The sequence below is a fragment of the Sitodiplosis mosellana genome, unplaced genomic scaffold, assembly GCF_009176505.1.
Source record: "Sitodiplosis mosellana isolate CC-2019 unplaced genomic scaffold, AAFC_SMos_1.0 Smas_scaffold_5, whole genome shotgun sequence".
Lineage (NCBI taxonomy): Eukaryota > Metazoa > Arthropoda > Insecta > Diptera > Cecidomyiidae > Sitodiplosis > Sitodiplosis mosellana.
The window spans coordinates 2,080,307-2,102,941 of NW_022595248.1; the positions used below are offsets into that span (position 1 = coordinate 2,080,307).

Below are 22,635 nucleotides of genomic sequence, written 5' to 3' on the forward strand. Positions count from 1 at the left end.
TGACATTCACGCGTATTCATTGTAAATATTGATGCGGAAATTGTTTTCCTCTATTGAATGAGCTAAACAAGTTCATTGAACAATCGAGTGAAAGTGGCCTTATCATCAAATGGCTAAAGGGAAATCGATACAATCCGGAAAAAAACACCCAAATTTCAATACATCGAAATAGATGATAGTTTTACTCTGCATTTGTTTTTGTATGTTGCTATTTGCATTGTCAATCTTTTTCATCGAACTATTTATCGATAAATAGTGTACTTACATATGCACTGTCCCGCGCTGTCTCGCGCTGTTCCGCTCAATCGGCTATATTCTGTGTGTATGTTTCGTGCACCATAACGCCAATATGAAGCGCGTAGCGCGGAACGTTCATATGAGCATTATAATTCAATCAATGCGTTGTTATTAAAACCACAAAATATTATCGAGAAGTCTGAAAAGCGGATCGCATACGGAAACACCTGTCTGAAAATGTTCCTCGCAAGTTCTTTCATGATAAGCTTAATTCTGATTTCTTTGCTTTTTGCAGTGAAATCAGAACAAAAGATCACTGTGCTAGTGTCGAAAGTCGAACCGTTTGCATTTTCTGAAATTGGTGGACAAGCACTCAAGGGATTGGATGTGAAAATAGTGGAAAATTTTGGAAAGAAATTCAATTTTCAAATCGAATACATCACAGCGAACGAGTCATTGAATGAAGTGTTTAGCTCAGAGGAACATGTTCAGAGTTTTTTCAAATCGATTCAAAATTTGTGAGTAAATATGTTCTTAAATAGATTTTCGAATTGAAAACTAAGGTCTTATTGCAGAAAAATCGATCTATTCATCGGTGCGTTGGACGAAAATCTGATCACCAGCAAGTATTTGCTTGCATCTCATTCCTATTACTATGATTCTTTGACTTGGTGCGTTCAAAAGAGGCAACCGATTCCATTGTGGCAGAATCTACTCCATCTATGCAATGACCCGATCGTCTATTTGATGGCCACTTTATGTGGTATCATGATCGTTGGCACGGGATACTTCTTTCAACAATTTGAACACGAAAAGTGGGATTGGAATCAAATAACGGTAGCATTAGTTTGCATTTCATTAGGCTTCTCAAGTAACTACAAGCCAAAATCTATTTCACATCGCCTGGGATACTTTTTGTTGCTATATGCTGGCATGCTCGCTGCTATCGTAATTGGTTCAACGTTTTTGAAACAAATTACTACACCTGTTCTTAAGCCACAGATCGATTCCACCCATGGAATTATCGATGGTGAATTCGATTTGGTCGGTGATCGATTTGCATTCATGAAAATGTCGCAAAACAACGAGGTAAAAATAATTGTTCTCAAACTATTTTGTACTTCAAATGACATGTCCATTCTGTATGAATCTAGATGTATCCACCGGAAATGTTGCGTACATTTGAAATTCTAAACGACCCAACTGAATATTTACGTCAACTGGAGTGGAATGATAGGCTGGCTGTTGCTGTTTCGCTTGCTCGAGTCAAATACAACAAATTAACTTCGAGATTGAAGCTTCATTGTTTCGGCAGTCCAAACATAATTCATGAGTATTCTCTGAAGATTCTTGCATCAAAAGAATTTCCACTCATGAACGAACTGAATGGTTTCATTCAACGCGCGAGCGAAGGTGGTTTCATTGTGAAATGGCTAAAAGGCTTTTGCTTCGGACAATTTTCGGAAAAGAAGCCTTTATATGAATACATCGAAGTGAAATTCGAAAGTCTCATGTTAGTTTTTGCGATTTTCCACTGCCTCATGCTAAATGCTCTCCTACATGCTGTCCTTGAACGAATCGTCCATAAAAATGTGCAAGCCAAAGCCAATGGGTTTTGGAGATATGTTGAAATGAAAATCGATCCAAATCGACACTTTTTATTAAAGTCACATATTTTCGAGGAAATGTAAGAAGAAGCTAAAGAAGAAAGCCAATCAGAAATCCTCTTATAAAAAAAAGCTTTGAATAGGCTTCAAACATTTGAAATTAGGCACATATGGCACCAATTCACTTGAGAAAAATTGTTTGTAATGATGTTTGGGTATATCTCTTGGGTATAAATTAAAGCACTGATCGACTTTGGGCTACATTGAAAATGAAGACATTTTTTTAGTTCAACTAAAAATATTTTCCAACAGCTACATAAAAACGGCTATTTCCAAATACTATGAAATATTGTTTAAAATACACGAAAATGTTTGATTTGAATCACAATAAAATATGATGCATTATTTTCGCTTGTAGAATAATTTGTGTACAATTTATTTGATGTTTGATTTCATTTGGAGAGAATTATTTTTTTTTTTTTTGCAAGAGCAAACAATAAACGGTCGATAAATGATTGTAAATCATTTTTCAAAAATCTTGTTACAAGTTGTAACTTACAACTGAAAATGGTTATAAAATCATGAAAAATGCTTCGTGAATCGAACATGGATACGATCAAATTGAAATATGTTTCAATAAATTTCGGTTCAATAAAACCAAATTGCAGCAATGGAAATGAAGAAAACATGGTCGGAAAAATAAAATACACGACAAGCTCAAAAGCGAGTAATTCGATTGTTTTTTTTTTCTTCCACAATCGTTTTGAATGATATTGAATATACGATATGCGAAATAATGAAATTGCTTCAGCGTCCATTCAAACATTGATTCACTCAGTCGCTCGCTCACATACGCAGCAATTCCATTCCATTCCAATGCCGATTTCATCTAAAAACCAATGTGCACGCATCGAATTAGGTGGAAAACATTTCCCTTCGTTTGCCATTCGTTTCACTTTCATGCACACACACAATATTTTCGTCTGTCCAATCCGTTACACATGCTACATTTTGCACGAACAGAGAGAACACATATTTGTGCAGTCGCAACCCTAACCGCATTATCGTAAATCAAATTGGTAATGTGTACGAAACGCATCGGCTGGCTACCGAATATGTATGTATTAGCTCCATTGTTCTTTGCCATTTCCGGTAGGCTGCGAATAAAGTGTATTGAATCGAGAGCGAACGAGAATGGAAAATGCGATATTGCATTGTTCGAAAAGGTGTTAGTTCCACACATTGTGCAGAACCAAACGAAAAAAGATAAAGAGGATTCTGATTATCTTTTGTACGACAGCAACATACATCCTTTGCTGAAAATGGCGAGAAAAAAACGTGGCGAAAAAGCTCGTGAAAACCCTTTTAACACAAAACATGTTTTATTCACTAAGCATTAGCATGTCGCGCTAAGACCTTGATTAGAGTTTATAATTTGAAATCGTGCCATCTTCACTTGGTTGGTGGCTGGTAATTACAAACGAATCGCATGATCGGATTCACTGAAGATAACAAAACTAATTCCCCAAAAGCGGCTTGCGAAAGATGTGATCTCTTCGAAGAGGGGCCATGCAATAAATATGTCTACTTGTGCATCTCCAAAATGATGTCGCATGGGACAAACGGATGGCATCGTCCGTAAAACTTCCACAAAATCCATTTGGCAATGGTTCGATTGTTCCGGTGTTCACATTCAAATCTAGGCGGAAGAAATGTGAACCCCAATGGAAGAAACAGATGAGGACGTGTGTATTGTTGAACGCTTAATTAAAAAGGGCTAATGGAATTTGTAGCCGGGAGATTATCAAGTTGGAATTAAATGCGTGTATGTTTGTGCTAAGCTCGCGTGCGTTTCGATGTCGAAATGTCGACACTGTTAATGACATTTTGCTTTTATGTCGTTCTGCCATTTGCATCGTTTGAGCGGCTTCCATTTGTACAATGTCAACAAATTGTATATCTTTCTTTTTTGAAAAGACACCCGATTCGATTGTTAAGGCGTGTTCCTGATTCTTTTCAGAACAACATGTTCATAAGCCGATGTAAAAAGAGGGGAAGAGTGTGAACGAACTTTCACTCGCTCAGGTCAAAAGTTTCAAGCACTTTGGTTACGGGAATCAACGAATTCAAAGAACAACCGAGAGAAGAAAAAAAAAGGTAGCAAAAGAAATGTGGGTAAAGTATGATTCGGTGAAATGTGTTTTGTTGTGATATGCCTTGGTTCGAATCGAGTCTTGATTTTCTTTTTCCATATGGTGCTGAAGCGACATCTCACTGCGACAACGTAAACTTCATACTCACAACAGAAAAAAGTGGCATAAGTTAAGAAGAAGAAGAAGAAGAAGTGCACGGTGTATACTGTAGTTAACGTTGTCGCAGTGAGACGTCGCTAGCAGCAGTCATTTGACGGCTTTAATGTAAAGTAATACATGAAATCGAGGCTTGGTTCGAATCGACCTCAAATGCTTTTTGGTGACACACATTTAGCCGTTGTCGCTTTCTGCATAATTTGCGTCGAATATGCGTGTTATTATTTGAAACTGATTGTTGAATTTACGGTTTTTATGCCTCTTTTGGCCTGGCATTTTGATATACATAACTTGTTCCGCTTGCCATCCTGATAAGAAACAGGAACCAAACGGGATGACGAATGCCAACAACGACCATTCGTATTTTTCAACGCATAAGAATTCAATAAGACGGAATGTTTCCATTTGCTCTCTTCAGCAAACGACACCGATATAATAAACCAAATGGCTGCATTGATGGTGTGAGAACGGCACAATTTGAGCTCATTTAATTGCTATCGTGGACCGGGTTCTTTTTTCATACACTCTCAACCGATCTCTCTCTTTCGCTTTGATTCTCAGTGAGAATTTCTCACTCTCTTTTTCTGTATTTCTCTGTCGTTCTCGTTCACTCTCATATTCACTCTCTCCAACTCTCTCATTTATGAGCGTGACAATGTTCCGGGTTTTTCGTTGGCCCTTCGAAACAACCATATCGTTGTCATAATTGCTTCGTTTACCTAACAAAGTACAAATTAAAATTCCGCACAAAATATATAAATAAAGAGAATTTGAATTATTTTTGTGCTATGTTTTTTTTGGCTGTTTTGTTTTGAGATTGTGTGGGCAATCGTTGCTCCCCTGATAATTTAACTGATTTTCTGGTTAATTGGCAGTGAAAGTACACTAATTCGTTGCACACATGCCAAGCAATTCAGTGGCTTACTTTTCAGTCCAAATGGCAACGATTAATATTAATTCGGTAAAGTTGCGACGTATGCATAAATCAGCATCTCTTAAAATGCGTAAGTGGAGCGAATAAAACGACAGAAAAATAATAAAACAAAAACAATCGTGGCAAAAATTCATTTCCGTAGTTCATTTATACCGAATTCCTTAATACAAAACGTTCATTTTTCAGCGAGTCTGTATTTGTTTGTTTATTTCATGTCGAATATTTACATACGAAATGCATTTCGAGCAGTTTTTTTTCCCTCCCATCAATGTTGATCGCAGAGATTTTTGATGTGTGTTTTCAAGAATCCATATTTGCGGAACGTTGCATTTGTTCATTCCAGTGCAAGCGGCTTTGTCATACACAGCACACGAGACGCGCGAGACACAAAGTGATAAAGACAAAGTGAGCGCACACACAGCAAATATTCACTTAAATTTACGAGAAAATGAAGTGAAATGGAAATAAATCAGTGTGACGAAACAAAGGAGGAGAGAGAGTGAGTGAGGAATGGCGGCGAGAGTGAGTATATTTCTCACATACGCGCGCCGGAAAAGCAAACATAAACAGACGAAAAAAATGTAAATATAATTTATTTCAAGAGCACAAGATTAAAGAGCGCAAGAGGACGCAAAAAAAACGGCAGTGAGTGAAAATCTGAATATCATCCTCTTTGCGCTAGAGCGTGCGACGCAAGGAAACATTGCACTTTCTCTCGCAAATGACATTGAATGTGATTTGAGCATTTTCCCCTCCTCTGTTTAGAACGAACGCCGGCTATTTGTCTCTCGATCATTATTATTTTATAATATTTTATTGAATTGCTGCTGGAGGGTGACTCTCAACACATAGACACAATGCGATTGTGTGTGCGAAACGGTGGAAATCGGAACGGGTGGTGCATCGAATCGAGAAACTGCCACATGCAAGAGATAATTAGCTAATAATTCGAATCTGAGGGTTCGACCGCTTTACGCGCTCTTCGTGAATTGCCAGCCAAATTTGCCAATGAATACTCTATTTATCGCAACAAAAAATCCACTCCACTGTTCGTCTAACGATAAAGTTTTTTATTTTGCGCAATTCAATTTCAAATACATTCGTTTATCTGAATTATTTTATTTGCCGGCAATCAAAATACAAGTGAATACAGATTTCGCAGATGATTCACTATACTCGCATTCAATTTGGAGAGTTCTTTCATGTCCGAACATGAGAAAAAATTGAATCCGAAAGCCAAAATGATGGAAACATTGAATGTTGATGCTCGAAAATGGAACGCACCAATTTCGACTTGAGCTCGGACATGAAAGCGTTTTTGGTTGGATCCCAATTTGCGAATACGGTGAAAAAGCGAAAACGAACACCGACTTCTTGCAATTTTCGAAGCAAACACAACAAACGTGAAAAAGAAGAAAAAAAAATGGCAAAGAAACCGTAATGTAAATAAATCGCTTGCGACCCTCGTCGTTCAACAGCATACGAATTGAATGGATCGCAATCAAGGGAAGCAGACCGACTCACCGCATCGTTGCTATAGCACCAACATCAAATGAACGTTCATAAACAGATACATTCACCCAACCAACCGACCGTCTTTTTCTTCTCTCTCTCTCTCTCTCTCTCTCTCTCTCTCTCTCTCTCTCTCTCTCTCTCTCTCTCTCTCTCTCTCTCTCGCATAGTGCACTGTGTCCATGTAGCAAAAACGACAGCGGCTGCACAGTTGCCCAAACAACACAACGAACCCCACACAAACGATAGCAAACACATAACCGAAATATACTCAATGCACACGGCTTGTTTGTACAGCAGCAGCAACCAAGAATTTACAACAGCGCGCACGGGATTGAATGAAAGTCGGTGTCGCTGTAACCGTTCGTATCGTTTTACATCACGTTCCATATGAATCTTTCGCTCTCTCTCTCACTGTGTATATCGCGTACGCACGATACGTTCCGACTTGCATTCTGTTATTAAACAATATCAATGAACAGTTTCACATTGGTTACGGAGCAAATCGCGTGTGTTTTTCCCTCGTATCGCACTCTCTCCGTTTTTGAAATTTCGTGCGAGATCCAACCGACGAAAATCGGTTCGTTATTTTTTTTTCGCTCTCTCTTCAAAGTCGATGTTCTAGAAATTGTCGTGATTTTAGTGAATTTTCTCGGTGGTTTGAAGAAATGTGTGTATGCAAAGTCGTTGCGTATGGCAAAAGAAAATATTGTGTCAATGACACCCAATAAATTCGCCAACAAAATTGCATTGCATTAATAAATAAATAGAGTTGAACAAAGGCAAATTGGCAATCTGATGTGAAATGAGTGTTTTGAATTGAGTGCTTGATGGAAATATGGATGCTCTTGCATATACGAGAAAAAAAACCGCACATAAAAAAATGAAAAACGAGTTAATATTCCCGAGTTAAATTGTGAAAGTGATGCAGATAAAAAAAAAAATTGCGAACAAAATTTGTTTTTGGTTTTAAATTTTTATTCTCATTCAGTGAAATGCGATTAACTCAAATGTTCGGTCGGGAGCAATATCCGAACCGTGAATATTTCGCACCTTTTGAATCATTATAGGTTGTTAAAGTGTTATCAAAATAGAATGAATATATAAATTATACTTCTTATCAGAGTTATAATGAATTTTTGATCAGCTTAAATTATAAATTTGCATCTTTTAGTCAAGGGGTTCAAAAATCTTTGGCAACTGAAAAAGTATTCGTTTTTTTTCTTCTTCTCTTCGGTTAAATGAAACGAGAAGTTTTAAAAGTTAAGCTACCCTTTTGACGTGCTTGTGTATTTTTGTTCCGATGTTGAACCCGAGAAAAAACAAGAACGAACGAAAAAAAACGGACTCTTTGACCATATGATATTCACTGAATTCAGACCATATTTCGTCTCGAATGTCGTATTTTTTTCGGCTGCTCCCGTCCTCCCGAAGTATTTTCTCTGTTATTCCCGTTCTCCTGTCGCTGAATGTGATAAATATACATTGTGGCAAAATGGTGTGCTTCATAAATTTATATGCTTTAAATGGCGGAAAAGAGTTTGAACAACACCGAACTACTGGATTCCAATCCAATGAACAGTCTGCGTGTGCTATTGGAATTATGGGCTCGCTCAGTCATTTTAATCTACATGGACAGAGCAAACAGAGGAAAAAAATGCAAACAACTAGAATATGTCCCTTTTTTCCATATAGAAAATGAAACAGATGCGTGCACATTCAGTGTTTAGTGAGTTACACTCACACCATTCTTGACTGGGCTCATGGTGTCGACGACATGAAATAATCCACCAGCCGACTGAATGTATAGTTTATTTTTCACTGTTTGTTTTGAAAAATCACATTTTTTTTCTTGCGTTCTCACCAAACGCTGTTATCTGCTGAGTTTTTTTTTCTCGCTGGTCAGCTTTTGAATGCGGCGATTGTTTTGCGGGTGTTGGAAAGTAGTCTTTTGTTTGGCTACTACTAAATGGTCAGATTCGTTGTCATTGCCACACAATGCGTCTACCTGTTACAACTGATAACAATTACTTTCTTTCATGTTAAACATTTTAAATCCACACTCACTCTCTCATACTATCTTCCGCACACACACACACACGCTCTCTCTCACACACCGGCTGTCTGGTAAATTTATCGAGCGTCGGTGGAAATAAAACGGTTTTATGGCCATAAAAACTGAAACGCGCATTTTTTTTCTTCTCCTCTCTTACGAAAGCAATGATTTTATCTCGATACAAAAAATACCTTAGCCAATGTCAAAAACGAGGACATAATTTTCCAAAAATAAATATTTTATTGATCAATTTTTCAATGGAATAAATGAGTTTTCAACCAAATTAATCACTTCCAAGTGGAAATTTCCTCACATTTTATTATTATTTTATTGCAACATTTTAAACATTTGTCGATTTGTTGATAAAAAAGAATTCTCCGAAAAATGAGAAATTAATTCAAAGCCGCTGGCCATAAATGGTATGGTTTTTTTTGTTCGACGGTTACGGTTCATAGCGCATATAGTGTATTTGTTTGCATTCGCGGGCATGAAAATGTTCTGAACCAAAAAAACCAGATGTTTGATTTTTATTATGAGAACAAAAGAACAAAAAAAAGAACGCGGTGCATTATCGAAGTTTCCAATTATTCAAGCTAATGAAATGCAGTCGGTCTTTTTTTCTTTCTTCGTTTTTATGTTTGTATAAACAACGTTTCATATTTCAATGTGGCGATGACTGAAGGTTTTTTTTTTCCATTTGTGGTGCTCCTTTTCAATAATAATTTATCAAGTTCATTCGTCTATGCATCATCGTCGATGGCAGTTTGGAGTCCATACCAGCAGCAGTACACAGTTGTTGCAATAATTATATACACATTATAAATTTTGCGCTTGCCATAAACACATAATTATCGACAAGCAATTCCTGCTGATACACACAGCAGTCAGTCGCTCTTATTCCGTGTGCAATATGGCACACACGTTGAACGACTCTGGATTGACGACGACGACGACGAAACGAACATAATTCCATCACCAAGTGCAACGCATAAGACTCACATCGTTCTCTGTGTGTACAGCGAGAGCTGTTAATAAAATACGTTCCGTAGATTAAATTCAATGTTCAGCTCTCACCCTACCGAATAAAACGATCTTTTTGGGAAAATTGACAACCTCTCTTTGCATTGAATGGCCGATATGAATTTCATGCAGAGTGAAAATTTTCATCGATAAATTCCTTGGAATAGCAGCAACAACAACACAACCAAATCAATATATCGAAATAATGATGGCTGAATTTGTATCGTTTAATTCATCCCATTTTCGTATCGTTCAATACTGGGAGCAAAGTTGCTCGTATAACGAAATTGGATCTCTGTAGAAAAGAACGACAGAGAAAGAGCGAGCGAAGAACGATAGAAAAGCCTAGAGCGAGAAAAATAGAGCGACAGAGCAGATTGGTTATGCTTAGCCCTGGTGGCTTTCGGCTGTCGGCTGTGTCATAATGGATATGTCAAGCGTAGTATTTTTGGAAACGGTATTCTACCCGAATTAACAATAGCTCACTGAATATTTGAGCCAGCGTTACAATTTTATCGATTGGTTTCGAGCCGTCGTTGAATTGTTTCAGCATCAAAAACTTTGCCACATATCCACGAAAACGGCTTAATCAAAACATTTTCAATATTGTTTTTATTAATAGCACTTGTTTGCAAACGCCGAAATGCGTATTTGAGTATTGGCCACCGCCACTTGCTTCACAAAAAGTCGATGACTCAATGATTTGTATGCGTCTGCCACACGAACCGCACCACTGCCGTCGTCTCACTCAATCTTTTATTTCGTTTCGATGTGTGTGATTTATCATCCACGAAATTTGGCCGAATATTCTTTGCCTCATTCTATTTTAGCTCATAATAATCCAGCTTTATTTAAGCCAGTCACTTTTCTGCTTTTGCATCAAGCAGAATGGCACATGCTTAAGGCAAAGAGATTTGCTCAAGATTGATATTTGTGAAAATGAGCAAAAAATTATCCACCGAATGCATTAAATCAATCACGTTTACCCGAAATCATATTTTTCTTTGTTTCGGAGTTGTTTTTCATATTGCCAAGAGTTTCGGTTCCAGAATTGTGATGGTTTGCCATTACATTATCCACCCTTCCTTGATTCACTTGCCTAGGGACCAACAACATGCGTAAATAGCACTCTGAACACGAAATTCATTTGGTTTCAATGGGGATAAAAATTACATTGCGACTAGCCACTATTAATTTGATTTGCAATGTAATTCATTATTTCAACCATCGTCCCCAACTCATTTCTTTCGCTTTATTGGCCCGTTTGCATTATTACGTTGTGTGTTTTTGAGGAAACTATCCAATTTACGGCATAGATGTTTACCATCAATTTTCGGGATGAAACTGCCATTTTTTCCCACAAGTAAATTGAAAACCACTTGGCATTACTCTTTTATTATGCCATTAAATGGCTGTTTACACACTTTAGTTTGATTGCACAACCATCCAATTTCCTTTTGATCGTCTCAAGAGCGCCATCACTTGGGCTGGAATGAATAGTTGACCACACACAGCGTTTGCAATCTGGAAGTTTTAACGGGGTGAAAACTGAATTTTTTTTTCGCGTCAAATTCCATTAGCTGCTCATAGTCTAACATAAATTTACAGAATCCTTAGCGAGATTTAAAGTGCCCATCACCTTATGGAATGCATAGCCATCATCACCATCATAGTCGCCGTCGCTCTAATTAATATTTGAGAAATGGCAAATATGAGTGCAATTAAATTGACATTCTTTATCATCTTGCTAAATCCCAAGTCGTCAATTGCTTGTGATCCTGACTACTTACAAAAATAATTTAAAATTCAATTAATATTTGATGACAAGCAAGAGACTTGGTTCTGTGGCAATATCAAATGGGCTTCTGTTTGCACTTTATTCAACTATTGCTAGAGTGTGTGCGTATATTTTGAAAAGCAATTAATTTAATGCGCAAAATGTCGACCATAGAAATGATTTTCCGTTTGACGTAAATGTGACAAGCGTGTCACGTCAAGATTCACCACACTCTTCACCGAGAGAGAGAGAGAGAGAGAGAGAGAGAGAGAGAGAGAGAAGGCGGGAGATTAGCTATGTAAACGCGTCTGCAGTAAAATGATGCACATAATTAGAAATCAACATCAAAGTGGCCTATCAAAGAAACTTATATAGTTTAGGCAGTAGATTGCATCACTTGAAGCCTTTGGATTTTGAAATTTTCGACTGTTCGTGCGAGAGAGAGAGAGAGAAATGCGACAAACCGATATCAAATGCAAAGTCATTTCTATGATAATTTCTCACAGTGTTAACCGACTATTTCTTGTGAATTTGACAAAAGCCACAAGCATTTATTGCTGTATTGCGGTTTTCATTTTATGTGCCAAAACTCAAATCATTTTTCGATTTTTATTTCTCGATTTTGCCAGATGAAAATTAGTTAGTATGAGATATTAAATTGGGATAAAGACCAATACAAACAGCGATAACGCCAATCAAAATCGCATTTATTTATCTTGAGAAAACACATTTTCGATTTCATTGGAATCGCTTAACCACAAGCAACAACAGCAACAAAACCGACGATAAAGAACGTCTTTGAACAAATTCACAAAGATTGTGTTCAAAGAGTGTTCGCTGAAAAGGAACGTTTACTCAACGAATTCAGCTAATTTTTCGATTGAGTTTGTTCAACAAACATGAAACAGGTTACACGATAGAAGAGCGTCTTTATAATCAAACTTAAGTGAAATTGGTTTTTTGAAGAACGGCAACAAATTGCAATTTCATTGAAACAACAAAAAATCATGCTTTGAACACCATGCAAACAAACAAAGCGATTGGAGAGAAAAACACATCCACGCACAGAGAACGGATGGTTGTTGTTTGATCAGATGCTGTGTTTTGGATGACAATAAGATAATTCTTGGCACCAAGCAGCCGTAGCCGTTGCGCGACACACCTTTTGCCTGAACAGTCAACAGAGAACATTGTCTGATGTGTGCCCGATGTTGTCGTCGCTGTCGCTGTCATTGTGCCCTTATTATTGTTGCTCAGCGAAATAAGCAGACAGTTCAAACACACCAACGCATTTGAATTCTGGGTTGCATCTTCGCATTGTTATTGTTGTGACACACGATGGATGATACCTTGTTGCATTTTATATTTTCTGCATTTAAAATGAGAAGCAGAAGAAAAAACAGAAAAAAAGCAATGAGAGAGTGAGAGAAAGAGAACAAAACTTTCGAAGAAGAACAAATTGAAAAGAAGAAAAAAAAAACACACACACACCGACGACTATAGCACTTTAAATCGCGTCGGACGTCTGCATTTGCAAACGTTAATGAATTCATCTCGTCTCCAGTTTTCAATTCATTCTCTTTTTTTCCCTCTGTTCTGTGTGCAGTTGATAGTGTAACGCAACCGTGTTTTGCATACACTGATGTTCCGTACCAACGCTTATAGTCAATTATGTCTCTTATTTCCTATTTCGCTTTCGTTGCGACTGATTCCCATTTTTTTTTCTCCTTCCATTTCGTTTCGTCCGAACCGATCTTGCCATTTCGTGCATTTTAATTTTTGTTTTTCAACACACGAATGAGCAGAATCACAAAGAAGAAGAACGAAACGAGAAAAACAACGGCTGAAGTAATAAAACGGTAACTTCCTCCACACAAAATGTGCAATTGTGTATCGTCTGGCAAATATTGGCTCATAAGACTAACCAAATCAAATGTGCACCCAAATACACAAAACGCAAAATGAAAGAAATGTACTTAAAATGCTGCCAGCGTAGACCAATTTAAACTTGGGAGAAGAAGAAGATGGAAAAAAAGAACGTACAACTGAGTACAAGTTATGGGAAAACGGAAAATCTGTTAAAAATTTGGATTTAGTTAATTATACGTAGCGAAAAAAAGAGACGCAGCCACAAGTTGCAAATATATGAAAACAAAAGCCAACTCACACTCTAAAGTGATTAAAACTAGATATTTTACATAATTTTTCAAAATGCGCTTATTGTATTGTAGCAGAGAAAGGAGAGAAAGAAAAAAATATGCTTGTAACCATTTGGATGATTTACTGGTTCTACAAGTGAACAGAAAATGTGTTATGCGGATGTTAATGATGCAAGACAGTTAATTTTTCGTGTTCTATGTTACGCACATTTGCATCTATTTTTCTCTGACTTCAAAATGTGTTGCTTCGACTTGTTGTTTTTTTTCTTCTGTTAATCATGTACAAGCTGTTCCGTTCGGTCAATGCACTTTCTCGAACTCCGCGAGAGATTTGGTTGCCCTTTCTTCGTTCTGGTTCGCGAGCGAACGCGATCCTGAAATGCGTTTTATTTCGTTTGACTGTAATTGGATATTTTATGCACCCAACACGTCAAAAGTTCACGTCTATTCACACTTCTCTCTCATTCTCTATCTCTCTCTATCTCTTTCTCACTCTGTCTTTCTCGTCATATCATTTCTACACTATCAGTTCAAATGTTAGTGTCTGATGAGCACCTAAAATTGAATCAAGAAAGAAAAAAACGAATACTGCTGAAAGATATTGATAAACTGAGAATAAATTGAAACAGATGTTTCGGTTGCCTTATCTTGAATTTTGTCGGTTGCCATAGAATTAGTTTGACATTTTCATCGCATGTTTGAGGCCGATGAAATGGCAGACAGCGCTGTTGAAAACTACTTCAACGACTGTTGATTTCAACGAAACTGGTTTCATCGATAGTGTCTCTGCTGTTTGGCAGAGAATCACCGACGATTTTGGATTTTATGCACATAATTTCTACATGATTTACTCGAATGAGTTCTTTCACACCGATGCTAAAAACCAATTTGCAACACATCCCAAATTCCAGCGCAGTCTTCGAAATAGTTTCGATTTGAAATTACGAAAGTAAAACGATTTTTTTTATTTACATTTTGCCATCATCGATTGAAGCAAACTGAACGAAAAAAGAATAGTGAAAAGTTATCAAGAGTCAAAATCGGTAGCAATCTACTTAGAAAGAACTCTACACTAAAGCAGACTATGTGTCGATAAATGAAAATGCCATGCATATTTGAGTTTCATAAAAAGTTAATCGAAAGTAAAAAACGTGAGTAAATAACCAAACAGTGAATTGAGATAGTGTATCAGCGATGGGTAATTCGTCTTCGTCGCACAAAAGTCGAAAAAGTCGCAGTTTACCGACATCTCCGGAAGTGAAGAGGTAAAAAAATATTGAGATTCTTGTGAAAATGAAAAATTTTGTTTGAAATGTAAAAATTCTCCATTCTTAAATGAGAAATTCTCCGATTGTCGTCGGACGCGCACGGCATGCGTTGCACGCTTTATTCGAAATGTCCGAATGCTGTTGACGACGTCAATTACAAACTTTCTTGGAAGAAATATTCTTTGAAATCCACACTGCAGACACTTACCAAAAGCGAACTGTGCAAATAGAAAACTCTAGCCGTAACAACATAAGTCCATGGAAGAGAGAAACAGAGAGCTTCCGATGGACGAACGGAAAAATGAATTTAAATATTTCTCATAAAAAGTTTTTTTTTTCCACCGCCTTTAAGTTTTAGGACAACAATTTGAACAGTTTGCATCTGTGTTCACATTTTTTTTCTCTCCGACAAAACTGTCTACGATTCTCTCGAAACACGTAGACACAGTCCAATGTGCCGCAACTCGAATGGAAAACGAGAAAAATTCATCGCTTCTGTGTATGTATGCTTGTGTCATAAAACACTAATGACATGAATTTATGCTGGTCGTTCTATTCTTTTGGTCAACATGAAACATCGGGTCGTTTTCCTGTGTTCGGTTGTCGCTCGGTTGCTCATTTGCCATTGGTGCTTTCAAAAACATGAACATGCTGCATATTTAACATTTACGATTATTAATTTGCAACAAAATCAGACAATATGCTCGAATGTTTCGGTGATAATTTTTCGCATTTTCGGGCTAAAATGAACAAGCGAACACAGGTTGAGCGAACGCACATTGCTTGGACACAAGAACAACATCAATGCCCATACATATGCATGTGTGTGTGTATGTTTGAGGCTTGTGTAGATTTATTAGTGAGTTGCTGTCATCCAATTTATCACAAGATAAACGATACAAGCGATACAATCAAATTTAACAGTTGGCAAAACAACCAAAATAACCGACTGTATGTATACCTGATGGCGTGGGTGTCTACACGTTCCGCCGACTATCATTTCATTCCATTCCGATGGCATCGCACACACACACACACACAGTCGAATTGGGAATTATCATTTTGTTGAATAAAATGCATACAATAGCCACCACACCGAATATAAACAATTTTCAACTGGATTATGAATGTGCTGAGTTGGAGACAATGTCGATAAAATTTAAATGCCCATGTTGCGCATGCATATCATCTACAGCTCCGTCGGAAATCGATTTTAGCTGTGAAGAGGATATTGCATTGGATATCATGTACATCACTTGCTTAAAACTTGTTGTAATTACATCCAAAACGTCTGGCGTAGTTTAACTTGAAGGTTTCAGTCTCATTTCTGCTCGACTGATTTCAACGCCTCAATTTCAAGTTCAACAATACCCAAAGACATGCAATTATACGAAGCGTATCGATGGTATTATTGCCCACAAGGATTCCATCTGAATTTATTGAAATTGTAAAATTAAAACAAGTGTGTTTTAAGTTTGCAGTCTTGAACATTCTTATGATTATGCTGTTGCCGCTCCTACAGAATCCAGCCAATTTCACGCAGTGCACTCTCGCCGAACGTAAGACACACTCATTTAAACGAGACTAACTATTTGCGTGGGCGATACGTAACGAGAAGAAGAAGGAAAATTAAACAAGTTGATCGAAACCTACTCGAAATCGTAAACCAATTCAATAGTCCCATTTTTTTTCTCATACTCTTTCTCAAAGTTTTCGAACGAAAAAAACAAATAATTTCGATTAATTGACACTGAGATAAAAATAATATAAAGTTGATCACTTGTATTGGTCATACGTGCAGAATCGAAATGAGCACGAACAAGAACAATTCACACGAGCCAACAATTTATATTGATAATTTTATTTTTCTCTCTCTTTTCGTTTGCAAAACAGACAACTACCTGCGCCATATGGAAAGCCAGGACCGAATGGTACTTCGATACCATTGCCATCTACCGTTTTAGTCACACGACGATGTCCACCCGATAAAGTAAGACCTTTGCCACCGACACCAAGTCACCAAAGTAAGTATTTCAATGTTCAAACACCAAGTTATTGCACGCGCTCTTGCTCTCTCGTTAAAACCGTACCCAAACACGATGAGTCGTTAGATTGGTTTTGATTAATAAAGTTATGTCAAAGTTTTAGCCGTCTTTTGTTTCACACAACAAAATCCAGACACTTTCTATCGATTTCAATCATTTGTACAATCATACCAGTTCTATGCTATTTATTACGTCTCGCAAAGTTGTTTCTTCTTCTTCTTCTTCTTCTTCTTCAGTCTTTTGGGTGTAATTGAAATCTTCTGTTTGCCACTTGATCATTTCATTATTTATTGCCATTGTAACAGCGATGTGCTGATAATGTTCATAATGAAGTTTCGCACAACAAGCAACAAAAAACAAACTTTTGCTGATCAAAAACGAATAAATTAAGCATATTTTGCTCGAGTTGAGTTTTTTTTTTTCATTCCGTTTTTTTTTTACTTTCAGTCGGTGCAAATGGCAAAGTGAATGGAAATGTGGAGACGAATGCGTTGCAACAAAATGGAAATCCACCAACGCAAATACCGAAAAGTAGCAGCGGGTAAATTGCCATTAATTTATCAAATTATACTACGTCACTAGATTCATTACAGTCTTTCTCTAAAATTGTGTACTTATTTCCTCTCTCTCTCTCTCTCTCTCTTTCATGTTTTTTTCTCTCTTTTTATTTTTGTTTTCAAAAAAAAATAAATCAAGTTTGCGCCAACAAACGGCGTGCAAGATACCAGCGAGTCCGTATGCGGTGCACAATCACATAGCCGGCAATGGCAGCATCGTAATGAATGGCATGCCGGCCACGCCGACAAAGCACTCCATGCTTGATAAATTAAAGTTGTTCAAAGGCGAGAAATCGGATCGGTCGTCCAAGGCACAGATATCAACTAAGCGAACAAGTTCAAGCAGTGGATTTTCGTCGGCACGCAGCGAACGCAGTGATTCGAGTTTAAGTTTAAACAACGATCCGAATGCAAAGTCGTCGGGTATTCCAGTGGTGAGCTCTCAAGCGCAGCAGCAGCAGCAGCAGCAAGCGCCGTCGTGTAATTTGAAAAAATCATCGGACACATCGAAAGCAAAATCGAAACTGTTGTCGTCGTCGGGAAAAAGTTCCAGCAAAGATACGCTAACGAAGAAATCGGAGAAGAAAGATAAGAGTCCGGCACGCACAGTGTCAGCTGACATGAGTGAAAGTAAAATTGCCGTTTCGAAAGCCCAAAAAGCATCCGGTGGCAAGAATGAGAGTAAATTGAAAATGATTTCATCGAGTCGCAAATCGTTGGATCAAAATCGATCGGAGAGTAAAACGAATATCTCGCAAATTGCGCCGCCAAACGCAAAAGCTCAAACAAGTTCAACAACAACAATGACAACGGCATCAGTGCCGGCCCAAATGACGACCAGCAGTATACCGAACGTGATGTATACAAGCATACCGAAACCAATGGCCGCTATTAAAGGCACGACCAAACTATCGAATGCACATAATCAAACATCGTCAACGCAACCAAAATCAACAACGGAACAATTCAATGATATCAAAAGCCAGAAACTGGTAGACATATCAAGTCAAAATAATAACATATCGACCAATAATCAGGATGATGGAAAAATGCAAATCATTGCGCCGATTCTAATCGAAAATATGGTCAATCAGCAGCAAACAATGTTGGCCAACCATTTGCAAATGCAACAAGCGCTAAATCAACAAAACATATCAATGAGTGATACAAAATCGACACACAGCTCGTCAACGTCATCCGGTCCCATATCCAGTACATGCGATTCAACTGTAATATATCGACCATCATCAAACGATCAATCGAATGTTGCATCCGATGCAATTGCAATGCGACCAAATCCAATTCTATCGTCATCGAATAAACTTATGTTTGCCAATCGAACGAAACAAATTGGTGGTCTGGCCGATCTGCATAATGGATCAATGATTAAGGCATCGTCAAATGGTAGCATCGCATCAACGGCATCATCATCAATGACAGCAATGTCATCGTCAACGAATGGCACCAATGCCAATAAATTTAATACAGTGCCCACGAAACAAATTCAAAATGTCAACGGTGTGATTTATGAGGAGGAAAAACAAATGACTGTTATGCCAATGCGACCACTGCTCCGTGGTTACAATAGTCATTTAACATTGCCAACGCGTGGAAATCAACGTAATCAGCACATGGCATACGATTATAATGATGACATGGCACAAGGATACTGCAGCGATGGTGATGCACTGCGCAAAGTACCGGTTCGGTATTCGGACATTGAGAACGGGTACATGTCAGAGGGCGGAGGCGTTAGCTCCGGTTCAACTACTAATGGCAATGTATTGCACCACAAACCGATGCTGTTACGAGCTCGCACTCAATTGCCCACCACAATGGAAGAAAGGTAAGTCTCGCTCGCTCTCTCTCTCTCTCAATCAGTCAGACTCAACAATTCAATCGTCTATTCATCACACGTTTGATCCGAAAAATGTCCAAATTCATTCGTCGTCGTCGTCGTCGTCGTTGTTGTTGTTGTATCACATCGAACATAACGACGATGCTGACCCTTTGCAACGTCGACTGCCTAAAAATGTCATTCATTGAACACAAAAAATGAATTCAATTTCAAATAGACTAGGCACTATTTGGGGGTTACTCGAGCAAAAAATCGGAGAGAATATGCAAATGAATTTCATCGAATGGCAAAAATTTAATTTCAAAATCGAATCGTTCAAATTGATCATGAAAAGTCCCAAAAAAACATGCAGATAAAAACATGCAGTAGATTTTACTAGCGAATTCCTCCAAAGCATTACTTTGTCAATGGTTGTAGTTGAATGGGTTTCTTTATTTCTTCACTTGGTTGTTCCTTTATGGTGTCAGCAGTTATTCTGGAATATTTTGCTCACACAAAATCCAAATAAATGGTTTCATCGCGTTGCGAAAGTGATGGTGCCAATCTGAATCTATATTTATATAGCCAACAAACGACAAGTTCATCAAAATTCATAGCATCATCGGGAGACGACACGTTAATCTGCGAAATTAATTCAGTGCAGCATCTCTGCTTCGAAACCATTTTTTTCTCTTTTTTTCTTGTCGTCATCGTCATTGTCGTTTTCTTCTATGCCATTGTACGACAGCAACAACCCATAAACAATCGTCACCCCATCACACGTTAAGCGCTGACATCAACCTTATGAAAATCTTTGTGTCGTGCACTTTTCAAGCACACTCCTTTCATCTCTTCACATTTATCATGCTCCCATTTTTACGACATGCCTTTTTTTCTCTCTTGTCGCTTTCTTTGGCTGCGCGTTGCCAATTTGCGATAACAAACCCCTTGGAATATAGTGTTTTGACTCACGTTTACACCTCATTTCATCGGCTGCTCACATGTTTCGCATTGAGTTGAAAACGTGAGCTTTATCGCTTGAGCTCCCTGTCCGACTGGCTCAAACCACGTTTGGATTGTGTGTTGTTGGGGAGTCGGACCGAGTGTGCCAAGAGAAAGAGAGTACAATTTAATCGCATAATCCCTTTTGAACAGTAATTGCAAACATAGGCCATGCTCAAAAATCACACCGCCGCACACACAGCAAATGTGAAACAATGGGCTAAAGTGATTATACCTCTGTGTGTGTTGCTCTTTTTCATTCATCGAATCCCGATGTTAATGGATGGCTAAAAAGCACGCAGCGACCGTTAGATTTAAGAGGACACCATTGTCAATATGTCTGGCGAAAATCAATGTTGATCACTACCGTCGTTGTCGTCGTCGTCATCGTCGCCACCACCGCCGCCATTGCATTGAATCCAACCGACTGGTATATTAATCACATCGAAGGATTGCTTGATTTGCCGTGCGCTTTTTTCAACATCGGCTTTATTATGCAAATTGCTCTCTAAATCCTATTTCACAAAAGCCTTGCAAATACATAACAACAAAATCGGTTTTAAATCCCGCGAAAAAACTACAACGATGTTGTCGATAAACAAAAGCGCCATTGAAATTAGGTGTGTTCTATGCACACAGAGAAGCTAATGAATCAATTTTCAGTTCAGATTGTAGAAACATGTTTTTCAACTGCCCGTTGAGTTTGTTCGCGTCGCGTGTATGCTTTACCATATTCGGTTCATTTTTTTGCGCCACAAAGAACATTCGAACAAGTAAATCGGCTTTTTCATCGTTCGCATAAACTGCATTATGTTGTTACAACTAGCGCAATGAATAATAATCAAATGAATAATACTTGCGAAATGAATCACAACGCAATGAAGAATAGTGTGCATGGGATGAGTCTGGAATAGCCATCATGTGGGTTTTCTTGTTGAAGTGGATGACCGTTCCCGCCTTTTGTAAGACATGCGAATATAATAAATAGCCCATTTGATACCATTTTAATGTAGATATAATAGTGGCATTATAATAGCCCTAATCTGGTTCCACAAGCATATTTCATGATTTTCAGCGCGTTTCACTTCCTTTTTTATGATACATACTACAACAATAGATAGCGCCATTGCCACACTCATAAATTATCTCTTTTCTTTCGCACACACTCACACACACATAACACAAAAAATAATTCAGCGACACTTTGACCCTCGGCGCATTGTCACCAACCGGAGACAAACTTGTGAATGTTTGATAAATTTGCATCGCTATCGTTTGTTCCCAACGTTCAAAAGGGACTTTATTAGCATTATTAAAGAAAACTTTTCCGATAATGCACGGCGCGATAAGAACGAGACTTGATCAAAAACTCGTAGACAATTCGCAAAAAATACATAAAAACATCTTGAAAATCGAATCGAATGGAAAATCGAATTAAATGAAAAATTGAATCATAAGTCTGTGAATCATCTGTAATTTTAATAATCCGATTTAACACTATTCAATCGAAAAGTTTTATTTGCCATTCAAGTAACGGTATACTGGTGCTACTTTCGTACAAAACAGATCTGAACTCCAAAAATTTATGACGCGTCACAGAATATTTCCATTTCATTTTCAAAACCTTCGAAATTCAGTGAACAAAAGTTCAGTTTATATATTGGAGACTCCATAACAATCATGAAACAATTTATTACACGAAGCAGTTTCGTATTAAACTCTTGACAAAGTAGCTGGTGCTGAGGCTTAAGTGATTGGTGTCAGTGGAGAGATAAAATGTCTTTTAATTTTCTTAATCAAATCCCTGCTTTCCGGGATTCCGTCAGTATAACTCGATTCCCATTTCGGATAAAACATTCAGAGCAATACTCATTAAACTGTACAGTGTACAATCGAATCATAAAAAACGACTTGAATAAAGCATAAAATGTAAAAACGGTATTTCGACGAAAGCATACACGGATCGTATGCATGTAGAGTGTGTTTAGCAATTACAGGAGGCAGGCAGACAGAGTAACACATACTCAATGAATATCTGAGCATTGCAATGTAAGTAAAAGTGCTGTAGAAATACATTTTATTACATGCCATTTAAGCAAATTATGCAAATGCCAAAATTTCCTTCCGGTTCTCCCAACGAATAAACGTGTACACTATGAACAATGTGTTTTTCACTCTCCGATGCCTCCACAACGGGAAGAGGAAAACCCAAAATTGCGAAAATTCATTCGTATTAAGCATAATTCTAGTTTGTTTGGCTCCCTCTCTCCGTTTCTCTCTCTCTCTCTCTCTCTCTCTCTCTCTCTCTCTCTCTC

At 37.9% G+C, this 22,635-nt stretch overlaps 1 protein-coding gene across 3 annotated transcripts in view; it reads left to right on the forward strand.

Annotated features, from left to right (window-relative positions):
- The window catches only part of LOC129567140 (protein sickie), a 179,492-nt gene that overhangs the window by 97,893 nt on the left and 58,964 nt on the right, over positions 1–22,635 (forward strand). For all 3 annotated transcript variants that reach the window (XM_055443761.1, XM_055443762.1, XM_055443763.1), the window contains exons 5-7: positions 16,773–16,903; positions 17,372–17,465; positions 17,621–19,327. In XM_055443761.1, the coding sequence (XP_055299736.1) occupies positions 16,773–16,903; positions 17,372–17,465; positions 17,621–19,327 (1,932 nt within the window). The remainder of the gene's footprint in view (positions 1–16,772; positions 16,904–17,371; positions 17,466–17,620; positions 19,328–22,635) is intronic.